Below are 13,704 nucleotides of genomic sequence, written 5' to 3'. Positions count from 1 at the left end.
TCATTAAATAAATGATTAAAGTTTAATTAAAACTACAATGGAATACTACTATATACCCACTAAAATTATCATAATCAAAAAGACTAACAATACCCCCTATTGGTGAGGATATATAGAAATTTAAAATTTTTATATATTGCTGATGGGAATGTCAAATGACACTTTGGAAATTGGTTTGGAAGTTTCCTAAAAAGTTGAACATTTACCATATGGTTTAGCATTTGTATTATTAAGTATTTACCTGAGATAAATAAATACCTAAGTCCAAGGAAAAGTGTAAATATCATTGTTCACAGCACCATTATTTAGAACATCTAAAAAAAATGAATAAATTAATAGACAAAATATCACATACCCAGACACAAACACATATTAGCTCCAAACTAAAAAGAAAATCTACTTCTCCATGCAACTGTGTCTTAAACCTTAAAAGCATGCTGATGAATCGAAGAAGCCAGACCAAAAGGTCTAAATGTTGCATGATTCTATTTCTATGGAATGTCTAGGAAAAAATTAAAAATACAGAGAAAAAGTGTCTCAGTGCTCTTAAGTGGCTGAAATATGAGGGGCAATTAAAGCATTTTAATCCTAGATCATGGTGATGGATGGTTATACAATTATATAGTCTTACTAAAACTCATTGAACTATACATATGAAATATGTCAATGTTATGGTATGTAACTCATGTCTTAAAAAAAACTGTTCAAAAATGCAAAAGATACCTAGACTGAAATTAGAAATTTGAAGATCATTAGTATATAGATGATCACTTTAGCTGTAGAAGTAGAGAAAACATCAAGGGAAAGGGGATGTTGGGAGATAAAGAATGTGGGGTAGACCTCTGTGAAACAATACTTTAAGAATCCAGCAAAAACAAAAATGAGGAAATGTGGCTATAGAAATAGAATAAACCCAAAGGGATGTAGTGTCTCAGCAAGTGAATATTTCTTGGAAGTAAGGTGGTCTAAGAAATATCTAATGCTACTGATATACCAAGGAAGAAAAAGCCCGAACAGTGTCTGAATGGTCACCTGAGAATGACCTAGGCATGAGCCATTTTTAAGGAGCAGCAAGGGCAGAAATCAATCAGAGTGTGCTACAGTTTTGTGGGTGGCCAAGGACTGCAGATAGGAAGTAGAGCAAGCCTGGTTCAGGAAGTTTATCTGAAAAAGAAAGGAACAGATGAAGCAGGAAAGCGCAGGAGACAAAAGTGCAAGAATTTTTACAGAAGGTTCACTAGCACATTGTGGTTGTGGAGTAGAGGAAAGCAGTTTGAAGATTCAGAAGAGGAGCGTACTCTTAAACATCAATTCCAAGAGAAAACAGAAAAGGGCCAGATTGGAAGCACAGATTGAGAGATTAGCATTAAACAGCATGAGACAATTCTTTCATGTACAAAAACAGAAGAAAGGATGGATGGTATTGATATAAGTAAATTTGTAGATGTCATGGCATTGATGGAAGGCATATATGATAGCTTATGTTTTCTCTGTAGGAAACAAGGTTATCTGAAAGTAAGAGCAGAATTCATTATACCAAGGATTTGAGAATAGTGCAGTTTAAGGATGTAGAATGAGGTTGGTGATTATGAATTTACAAAAATAGTACAAACATAATTTTCTCTAGGAGTAGTTAAGGACCTAGGAACAAAAAAGCACTTTGACATTTGAATTGCTGGGGTAGTTCTTTCAGAAAGTTGATAAGGCAAGGGTGTTTAGAGTAGTGGTAAGAGAGCAATTAAAGAGGCAGAAAATAGTACTGTACAAATTGACACAAGCACCCATAGAGGTTGTCTTCCCTTGAATTCCCCTGAAACAAAGTTGGAATCAATAACTTAAGGACAGGTCACTTGGGAGGGATCTTGGGATACAGGAGTGAGGAATGAGGAAAATAGGAAATAAGGAGAAACTAACTAAAGGGTGTATTTTTGATCCACTTATCACTGTAGGCAACTGGGACTGAGTCCCACTGGAGACCTCTTAGGACTCTATGGAAAGTTCCTCAGAGTCCTTCCCCTATAAGCCAGGAAGCTGACACCTCAGTCCACTAACTTTTCACCCTTCGGTGGAGCATTAACTCTTCCCACTCTTTTAGGCTACCTTCCCAGGGTTAAATAAATTCCTTGACTTCGGGAAAAAATATGAAAGACAGAAAGTGGAAGAGAGTAGGGAAAGTTGAGCTCGAAGTGAAATTCAACATATCCAAGGATGCACAGGAACTGTCCACCACAGCTTCAGCTGAAAACCTAAGTAGGTCAGCGGATGTGGTTCAAGGTGAAATTAAATCAATTGAACAAATAATTGGAGGTGATGGGGGAGTTTTTTGACCATAAAAGTTACTTATATTCTCTGAGTCATTAATTTATCATCAGTAAATGAAGATGACAGTACACACCTTGTGTGGTTACTGATAGAATTAAAAGGAGTCCCTACTATCCCTACTATGTGAGGTGCTTAGTTAGCACAGAACCTGGTGTACAATAAGGCATATAGAATAAATGCTATAATCTATTGAAATACATATTACAAATGTTAATAACTACATATACTATGAATAATAAGGGATTAAGTCAAGCTCTGTAAAAGGGTTTTGCTACTTACCTAACTATAACATCTTGTATGCCTAGTCATGGCAATTATGTTTGGAAGGTCATTAAATTGTGGTAAAGTTTTAAAATTAGCTTCATGAATTAACAGGTAATGGGAATATCTTAAACACAGTCTAATTCTCATGTATTCTCTCCTTTGATTAAGATTGCTTATAAGTTTCTATCAGACTAGAATGACAGATCTCAAAGAAATATCCACAGATGTTCTATCAGTTTTATTTTTGAAATTTCCCAATTTGGAACTTATCCAAACATTCAGGAACAATCTAAATGCATCCTACTTTGAAACATCCTCTGATGTCAAGTAAGTTTTCTTTAATTCTAGTTTAAATCTTTAATGCTGCAGTTTTGTTTTTACTCATTTTCTTTTCAGTGAAAAGAAAGAAACAGCTGGTTACTATTATCAGCTTTCTTTTGTTTGGAATTTATTAAATATGCAACACTTGGATTTTTGTTTTGTTTTGTTTTGTCTGTCTGGACATAGAACTCCCACAGCTTCACTTTTTTAAAATACAAACAGTGATAGAATTTAAAATGGAGAAGAGTTGCAGATCATCTATCCTAATACCCTAATATAAAACCTGATTGATTACTATAGTTAAAATAATACTGTCATCTAGCATTTCTTTTGTATTTCTTGTGGTAAATTGCCTAATATAGCCTTTGCTCGACAACAAATTGGAATGTTATTCTTTTGTTTGTTTGTTTGTCTTTTTGTTACTGGGGATTGAACAATTGACCCCTAAGCCACATCCCCAGCCCTATTTTGTATTTTATTTAGAGACAGGGTATCACTGAGTTGCTTAGTGCCTCACCATTGCTGAGACTGGCTTTGAACTCACAATCCTTCTGTCTCAGCCTCAAGACTGACTGGCATTACAGGCATGCGCAACCACGCCCTGCTATTCTTTTTCTCATGAATGATAAAGATCCTTTGCATATTAATAATATTAACTATTAATCCATCACATGATTTTTTCCCAAATTATTATTTTTCTTTTAGTTTATTTTTGCCTTGAGTATATGTTAATATTTTGTCAAATACTTTGTTTTCTCTCTTTTGAATTGTTTCTTGTTGTTCCATGCTTAGATACATTTTCTACCCTGAACTCTGAGCTATGTTCACATCTATTTTCTTCTAGTCCTTTAAAGTTTTTTATTCAGCTCTTTACTTCTTCCAGAATTAACTTAAATGCAAGATTTTATGTACATTTTATTTTATTTCATTTTTATTACAACATATTGTTTTATCCTTTGCAATATTTTATATCATGAATCTGTGTATATTCAAGATACATTAGATATCCGTGATTGTTTGATTGATAGATGTTCACTATATAACATTCCTTTGCCAGTTATACACTCAGCAATATTACCCAACTATATTTCTATTCCTTATACTGAAGGGCATTTTGAGAAACTTTGTCTCCTGCTTTGAAGAAATCCAGTTATTCCTGATGTGTTTTAAAAACACATCTTAATGGTTGTAGAGCACAGGCTGTATACCAACTGTCTGAGTTGAACTGGGGATCTTGTACACATGACTTAACCTCTTTGCCTTCTGTTTCTAAAACTGTAAAATGAAAGTAGTAATCCTGTGTTTACCCTGGGGTGTCATAGAATTTCAAGATGCTTGTAGCAGTAGCTGGCACATAGTAAACATTATAAATGTGTTTGATGAAAATGATAATAATTAAGTAAATAACTTGTTTTCAGTAAACCTTACTACAGTGACCTGTTTGCTTTTTATATTAAAAATACTTTAAAAGATCCATTGTAGATTTTTGCTAGGCACCAACTTAAAGCAGGATCTTTCTTCTTTAGCCTTCTCCCATACCTATTCTTTTGCCATATAGCATAAAGTCCATCAGACGATCAACTCTGTTCAATATGCTGTTATTTAACTTTAAAAAATTACGTATTTCCTTGTAGACACATAGCCCTTTAATATACTGAGTGCTCATTTTTTGCATCTACGGGAATCATTATTTGTGTGGGGGTGTGTGCTGGGGACTGAACCCAGGGCTTCGTGCTTGTTAAAAACATGCTCTACCACTAAGCTAGTCCCCTGAACTCAGAAACATTTTTCATAAATAAAGACTATCTTCATTTTCAGTTACATTCTAGAGTTAATAATGCTATCCATGGAATTACAGTTGTCTTCATATATCAAAAAATTCATTTCATTTTGTTATAAAAACATTTATACACTATTATTTCTCAGTCCCTAACTAGTTAGATATATTATTTAGTTCCCTTATGAGTTTCTTAATTGTTATTTTGCTTCTAAGTTTTGTTTTGTTTCATTTTTGAGGTCCTGTGTATTTAATCCAGGACCTCGTGCATGGTAGGTAAGCAAGCACTTTCCCACTGATCTCTACCAACAGCCTCTTTGCTTTCTGTTCTAAATGACACCCTCTTCATCACCACTATTCAGTGAAATTTTTTGTGAAGATGGAAATGCCCTCATCTGCACAGTTTAATGGGTTGGCACTGTTGGTCTCCTGAAATGTGTCTAGGAGTTGAGGAACTGAGTTTTAATTTTTTTTTATTTAATTAATTTAAATAGCCACACATGTGGCTGGTGGCATAGCTCTAAAGTAACTCCTGGGTCCTGTGTTTCCAGATGGAAATCCTTGGCTTCATTGTAACTATTTTACTGAACATGATTTGTGCACTTTCATTTGTCATATATCTGTTTATGCATATATATTCTTATATTCTGGTGATCAAGTTATTTTTACTATTTTCCTGTATTTTCAATATAATAATTGTTATACATATTCTTTAGTGGTTGGGACTAAGCACATGTATTTCTGTAGAGTGTTTTAGTAGTCAATGTATTCTTTCTTAAAATGGGATGCTTGTTTTTTGATAATGTTTTGCAAGTAGAAATAATAATGTTCAATGCAAAAGAAAAAAAGAACAAAATATAAAAGAGAAAAATCACCTTAGTGACATAAGCAGGTATACACATATACATACATGCACAGTGTAGTAGACTTGGTTGACTCTTTTTTATATAGAATATTTTATTTTTAAATATTTACTGATTATGCAGATAATGTATGTTTATAGATAGACTGAAACTTAAAAATATTAAACAACTTTTATTGTTTAGGTTTGTTTTCTCTCAGTATTATTTCTTAGATCCACAGGTAGACAGATGTACTGGTGAATAGATATGGATAGGCAGACAGGCATTTTCTAAGAAAATGAAATGTTCTACAGATATGCAGAGTGTGCTAATAAATGTATACACCCTTCAGATGGAAATCAAGCAAAAAAAATTTTAAAAAAACAGTTAATATGGGTGTGTCATCTACAATGGTATTAGTAGCCATTTTGAACATTAGGAACTTTAAAGTAATAAAATAGGTATTGGTTAACATTTATTCACTGAATTAGTCTATTGATTAATTAAATTTTACTTTTTATACCATGAGAATTTTCTTATAAAATAAAATTTATAAACATGACTTTAGTGGCTCTATTATGATCCATCCCTTGTGTCTATATACCATAGTTTATTTAATCAGTTCTCTATCAATGGACATTTAGGATGCTTCTCTTTTTTTCCTTTATAATTTGGTGGTGCTCTACATAGTAGTGCCTTAAACTTTTCATCCTTGATTCTTCTTTTGGATACATTCTTAGAAGTGAAAGCACTAGGCTAAGTGAAATAAAAGATTTAAATATTCTTGATATGCACTGCCAAATTACCCTCTAAAAAGTTCTGTTGCTTATAGAGGAAAATAAATAAATCTTATTCTAGTTTTACCCTTTCATCAATTTTTTTCAGCCTTTCTTTGAACCTTTAAACTTCTTTTTGGTTTTAGGATCCAGATTGTTATTTAATAAATGTTTCTTTTAAGGGATTAACCAAGTACTCACTTGGTTATAAATATCCAAATAACATACCTCTCCTGGTTTTTTCTTAGTAAAGGTTTTCGGATGTAACATTTTCATTGTATAAATTGTTTCTTTCTAGGGTGAACAAGGAGTAAAAGGAGACCCAGGTCTGGCTGGCCTTAATGGACAAGATGTAAGCCTAACTCTCTTTTTTCTAATGTTCTATTTACATTTTGCCACTGAAATAGTCTATCTAGTGCTTAAGATTTGACTGCCCTTGGCAGAACTAACCACAGTGAAGCAAAATTAAGAATCAAGGCCGTTTTTTGGATTTGGGGGGGTTTTGTTTTGTTGGTTTGTTTGTCTTTTCGTTCTTTGGCTTTACGTATTTCATACTTGTGCATACCTTTAGCAATTTTTTTGGATTTGCTCTTTCTGGTCCATTTTTTTAAGTCTTTCTTTCTCTATTTTCTTTCTTCTTACATATATTTTGCAATGGCCTGTACTATCACCCCAAGTTCTCTCCCCAAATCCCCATTAGTGAGAAGGGTAGGAAGACTGATCTGAACTGCTCCCTGAACACCAGTTTCTAACCTTGTAATGCTACAGCCAGTGACATCCTGCTTCCTAGTCTTCTCCTTCCTGTTACCTCAAAACAGTCATCACCCCCACCCCCACCCCCCAGAATGTCATCCCAGTTCTTAGGAAGAAATTTGAAGAATACTCAAATCTGGGCTTTTCTCTGAAATATACTCTCATTTAAAGTCATCAAACACCCCATTTGATATAGATATGCTAACTTTACTGGGGGAAGTATCCAAAATAAGATTTTTTTTTTCTTTTGATTTCCTTATCTCACTTGCATAAGGACCTAAAAGACCACACTACCTGCTCTATGGATAAATTAAGGAAACACTACATGAGACTATGTCCATTTCCCTAAAGCCTGGTGGTATCATATAACCCATCATTTATGCAGTAGATCATTACAATGGGAAGGGATGCTGAAGACCGATCCTTGGGGCCTGTGGTGGACATTAAGAGGGCTCCCTGAGGGACGCCCCTCCCAAAGAATGTCCCCAGAAGTTAACTCAGCTAACACTGGCCTGAGGCTCTGACCCCCTGCCCCACCACCCCCTCACACATAGTTTTACTATCTTGATTAGTTTCCAGAAAGCTCCATTCACATCTAAAATATAACCCTCATTCCTGTTACCCTGCTTCTTTGAAATGATTTTCCTACATCCAAGAATGGGCACTAGTACCAATGGCTTATACCTGGGGAGTCACTCACTTCTCTACCACCTTAGTGCATCTGGACACTGACACGTATGTTTAGAGTATCAGACTTGCCTCCCTACCCATTACTAGTGAATCTGGAGAAGAAGGTGAGCACCCAGTTTGTATACCAGTTCTGTCACTGGCTGAGCAAATCACTTCTCAGAGTCTCTAAAATGACAGACTTAGATTTTAGACTGACTTACATCCCCATTATGAAAATATCCTCTGATTTTATATAAAAAAATTATTAAGATTTCAAACTTGAATAGTATGAAGAGATTTGAAGCTTCATTCTGTTTTTTTTTTTTAATTCTTGCAATATGTAAGGTACTGTGGGAAAAACAAAACCAGAAAACAGCAGGAGCCAGAGTGTAGAAGTACTGAATTTGAGAATGTCTGTTCTTTCTATGAACACAGGGGAGATATGACCCAAGCCGTGTTTAAGTGCAGATTCATTTTACAATGTGTCCTAAAATGGGTAGTTTGGGCCCTTGCCTAGTTTTCTGTTCTTCCTTTTGTTTCTCCATAAAATCAAAGACTATGTCTTAGAATCCCTAGTGTTACCAGAGTCCTATGCCAGAGTTCCCACTCTGGGGTCCCAACAAATCAGATTCATCCACTCACCTCAAAAACCAAATGGAAAAAGTAATGGTTAAGAGCAGGAAAGGAGCCTTAATCATTGTAGCTATACCAGGAAGACAAGGGCACCCACATCCTCAGCCCTGACTTTAGGGGTACTAAAAATCAGCTTCCACATTGTTTAGATGAGGTGAACCAGAGATATTCATCGCTAAGCAGACTTGGCTAAACAGTGGTATGGTTGCCCATCATCTCAAGACTGTTCACGCAGGGCCTTGCCAGTGATTAGAACACTACTGTTGCCAGAAGGTAGTTTCAACTCATCTCAAGATGTTTATGGGTCAGACCCGTTGTTCCTGGAATCCAAGGCAACTCAAAGAAAAGGAGACAGTTGCAACCTGGAGGTGGAGATGCCAAGTTTTTTAATCCTGCTTTTAGTTAAATATCAGACATTTGCAGACCCAAATGAAGAGTCTAAGTCCCTGTTACACCAGTTTTAGTAGTGTTTGGGGGAAGGTACAGAGAGATATTACAGAGGTGACAGATAAGATAGATAAATAGATAAATAGATCTACATATCATTCATTCATTTATATAAACTTGGCACTTGACCAGAATGAAAACTCAAAAATTGTCCAACACTGTGACCATTCTTTATGGAAAGGATTCTAACTTGTAAGCAATGTAAGAGCATCAAAAGAGATGAACTGTAGTGTTGTAAAGGAAAACCACCTTCCATGTATGTGAGCTCTCTCACAGGGGAAAATGAAATTTTTTTAAAGTTCATAAAGATAATGTTAGAGCTGAAAGAGCATTAGAGAAAGAATTTTTCCAAACATTTGAATAAAATTGGAATTTAAAGATTAGGGAAATTTTCTAATGTTATCTGAAAGTAACCTGATAGATATTTTAATCAATTGATACATGCATACATTGGAGTACCTACTGCATGTCCAAATGCTCCGGCAGCCACTGTTGAGCTACCTATCTCAGCAAAACCAAACTTGCTGGGAGGGCCCAGAGCCTAATGGGCACTGTGACTGTGACCTTTTTCCCCCAGGAGGGATCCTGCAGGAGTCCTTCACAGGCCCAAAACACAGAGGTGCTATTTCTTTAGCACTATAATTGCTTAATGTTGCTCATTAAGAACACCATAAAGCATGACAAAGGACATTAACTTTTCTCACTTGGTTACTTAATTGATATGTAGATGGTGTTATTTTCCTTTGCTTAATTTTGCCAAAGATATTCAGGAGTCATGATCAAGAAGTAAGAAAAAGTAATGAAATTTCTCCTCTTTCTCCTCTACTATCACTAGCAGTAAAAAATCTACAATGCTCCATCAGTAGTGGTGATATTAATATTGTGTTGTAGCACACAAACTGTTTGCAAAAGAAATTCAAAATTCAGCCTTCACTCAGGTTTATGTGGTAGCTAGAGCAGGGAGTAATAACATCCTTATTTTCAGAAGCAACAAATGGAGGCTTAGCAAATTAAGCAACTTTATTTTAGAAAATAGTAAAATCATCCTTTAACCCTCAACGTTTGACTGAAAAGTCTCATTTTCCCACTAAATTGTGCTACACATCATTGCCTATTTTTCAGTACTAAAATAAATAACAGCCTCTGCAGACTAAAGTAATTCAGCATTTATGACAGTTCACTCCGTCAGTGTGTGCAGGTATACATTCCTAGGGGTTGAAGATATTATAATGGCAATTTCAATCTGAAATAAAGTCAAGTCACGATGGAGATTGTAACTTCAAGAATATTCTATTAGAGTGCACAGTGAACAAGCTCAATGGGCCAGCTCACTCCTTTTTGAACTACTTTCTAAGTCACAATAAGTTGGAATGATTTAATATTCCTACAGCCTTCTTTTTATAGTCTTTATTGTAATATATTACATATGCCTAAATGTCAATGTAACTTATAATAATTTTCTTTATGCCAGTTTTCCCACAAAATGGGCAGGCTTACTTTGGAAAGTATAAACCTTAATTAAAGAGAGGTATATAATAGTTCAGTCTCAACAGGCACTACTGGTGTTTTGGGCAAGGCAATTCTTTGCCATGTGGATTTGTCTTTCAAAAGCAGAATGTTTAGCATACTTGAGGCTTACCAATAATGTTAAATACCCATAACAGCCCCTAATCATATCTCTCTCCCTCTCCCTCTCCCTCCCTACCCCCTCGCCCTCCTCCCCCTCTCCCTCCTCCCCTTCTCCCCCACCTCCCGTGTGTGTATAAAGACAGTGAGCAAGTCCACTCTTGGTTGATCTCCAATGGTATTAATAGATATAGTTCCCTTATAGTTTAAATATGAGATACATTCAACAAATGATATCTTAGAACAGACTTGAGGAGTATTGTATAGTTATTATCTTTGAAGGTCATGATACCTGGATTCAAGTCCCAGTTCTGCCACTAATAATAGTATAGCTGGCATAGTATTATTTATTCTTTCTGTATTTATTTGCACAATGGTATCTTAATAGTAATGGTACTTACCTCACAGGATTTTTTGGGAGGATCCAAAGATTTACACATTTAAGCATTTAGAACACTGTCTTCCATATATTAAAGAGCTATAAAACAGTTGCCATTATTAAAAACTGGGTTAAATACAGCACATTTAGCTCTAATAGATAACTCTTTTCACTTATTTGTTTTTGTAAGGTTATGTAATGTTAGAAAAATAGATTTCCATCAGTAAGTTTAGTGTCATCCTCTGCATCTTTATTATGGTCTTCCAAACATCCCTTATCAGAATTATAGCATCTGATGTTTCTAAAATAATCATGTTAATCTCCTTATACCAATGCAATCTTGTGCTACTAAACACAAAAATATTGAAATCACAAACCCAGAGCTATCAGCTGGTGACAGCTGTTGCCACTGCAGGAAGTAAGGTGCAGTTAATGGAACCTGAGACAGAGTTAATTCATAGGTTAAAAATTTAAACAAATAACATTATTTTGTATCATCTGATTTTTAAGGATGCTGCAACTCATAAGAAGTAGTTCTTGCAGTAAAAATTTCATTGTCTACTTGCTTTTGTAATTCCAGTTCAGTTTCCATTTTCCTTTGGATAAGAGTTTCTGTCTCCACGTTACATGCAGTCAACTGCTGTGCTTTTAAGTATCTTTACATACATGAATTGTATTGAAAATTTCATAGTAGGTACCCATCTTATTCAATCTTAAATTTGGTGTCTGTTTCTTTTGGTGCTTTATCCTCTTTGGAGAGTACTGTGTCTTTTCTCCCCAGCACTCAATAACCATTGATAGTTTCCCCAGGGAAACATAAAGAGAAAAACTGTCCCCACGAAAAACATTACTGATCTGTTTCTCTGAGCCTATTACAATGCCATGGCCTTAACAACATTGCGGTTTGTCACAGGAGGACATGAGTTACATGGGTCCACTTCAATGGCCTTAAAAGTAGAAGCTTGATGAATACAGTGCTCCTCAATTGTATTTTATCCTCTGCGAGTTAAAGCACAGTTGTTACCTATCCATCAAACTGAGTACAAAACAGAACAGAAAGAACTATTAATTATCCCTTAAGCTTGTACTTAAAGAATAAAAAGCAGCATTTGTTAAGTACCTGCCATGTACTAAATGTTTTTACAGCATGATTCTCAAAAGAACTATTCAAAATAATGATTACTTTTACCTATCTTATAGGGATGCTTAAGTAAACTATCCAAGATAATGCATAAAATGCTATTTTCTCCTGACTCCTCTGAACTCCATAAATTCCCCTGAAGTCTTAAGCACCTCTAGTAGAATTGGGCATCCTGGGGAACTTCTCTCTTCACACCTGCTGTAGAAATCCATAATGATACTGAGTACTTGTAATTGTTATCTCTCGCCCTTGCCTGGTCATGGTTGAATGAATCCAAGAAAGTTAGCTGACTCAGCTACCAATAAGTCTTTTCTCTAGAAGTTACACTTGGTATTGATTTACCAGGAAAAAAAAAACCTTTAAAATTTTTAATGTATTATTTTATGCCTATGAAATAATATGCGAAATGTTCATAATGGTTATGAATGGTACTTATAGCTGGGACACCACTAAATCCAGAACTCATTTTAAGAACTAAAAATCATCCTCCCCTCAAAAGCTGCCTGTATAGTTCTTCCATCCCACCTCCATTCCACTCAGTTACCTAAATGTTATACTTACTGTTCTCTTCTGATTTCAAGAATAATGTTTTCATATTCATGTTTGTAAGGAACATATAGATTAGTCTTACATGTTTGTAGAGTTCCTATGATTTTTGTTAAGTAAATGGATTTCAGGGTCTTTATCAGCTATTTCTTTTGTCATGTTTGTCCTTTATCTGTATAGTTTTGCATGAGCAAGAAAGCATAAAGCCTCTTTTAAATAAATTCTTAGCACAGTAAGTGGCCTAACCTCCCAGCAGCTACTTAACCCAGCTCCTTTTCCCAGCCTACTGCCCCCACATCCACTAGTCCTGCCTGCCAGTCTGTGCACACTCCGACCATCCCCACTGGCTCTCCATCTCCACTGTCACCACCCACCCCAGCCATCTTGCTCTCCTGCCCAGAAAGCTGTCATCACCCCTTTACTACTTCTTCTCTTGCTGCCTAAAATATGCATTTTACCTCATAACCAAAGCAATACTGTTAAAGTAGTCACACCATGTTATTTTCCTGCTTAAAACACCCTTAAATGGCTTCCCGCTGCACCTTTTAAAGTTCCATCTTCCTCACCATGGCCTGCAGTTCTCTGTGTGCCATGACCTATGAACATCCCACTCTTCATCTGCATCCAGCGACACTCCTTCCACCTTGGGGATTTTTGTGCCTGCTGTTCCCACCACCCTTACACTTTTCTCCAGGATCGTTGTATAGGTGGAGTCTTCTGAAACAACAAATGCCACCTGCACACAGAGGCTGTTTCTGACCACCTTGCCTGAAGTAGCAGCTCTCTCCTTCACTTATTACAGTCAGCCCGTTGACCTATTGTTGTCCATCTCACATGAGTTTCATAAGGGCAGGAACCTTGATTTTGTTAAAGAAAAAAAATTATTCTAATGTTTATTTTTTTTAAGTGGGAAGAAAGACTTTATTCAAGACTATTGCAGTAAGGAAACTTCAATAGAGAGAGATATTAGGCTCAAATCTGAATACAACAAGGGCAAGGGGGCATTCTATAGTTGGTGAGTAAAGGGGGCCAGTGGGTAGAAACTTACTAAGAGGAGACAGTAAGGGTGAGGCAATTCTTGCTGACCTGATCTAAGGAGAATTCTTACTAACCACAGGCCAGTAACCTAAATAGCAAAGGAAGAGGATGAAGAACAGATATAGAGTGGGAAAACTGTGGCATATATATACAATGGAATATTGCTCCGC

The 13,704-nt window shown here is 35.8% G+C and overlaps 1 protein-coding gene across 1 annotated transcript in view; it reads left to right on the top strand.

The window, feature by feature from the left end:
• The window catches only part of Col19a1 (collagen type XIX alpha 1 chain), a 321,254-nt gene that overhangs the window by 138,449 nt on the left and 169,101 nt on the right, over nt 1–13,704 (top strand). The window contains exon 12 of the mRNA XM_047558644.1: nt 6,601–6,654. Coding sequence (XP_047414600.1) covers nt 6,601–6,654 — 54 coding nt within the window. The remainder of the gene's footprint in view (nt 1–6,600; nt 6,655–13,704) is intronic.

This window comes from Sciurus carolinensis, chromosome 7, assembly GCF_902686445.1.
Source record: "Sciurus carolinensis chromosome 7, mSciCar1.2, whole genome shotgun sequence".
Lineage (NCBI taxonomy): Eukaryota > Metazoa > Chordata > Mammalia > Rodentia > Sciuridae > Sciurus > Sciurus carolinensis.
This window is presented reverse-complemented; position numbering and strand designations above follow the sequence as displayed.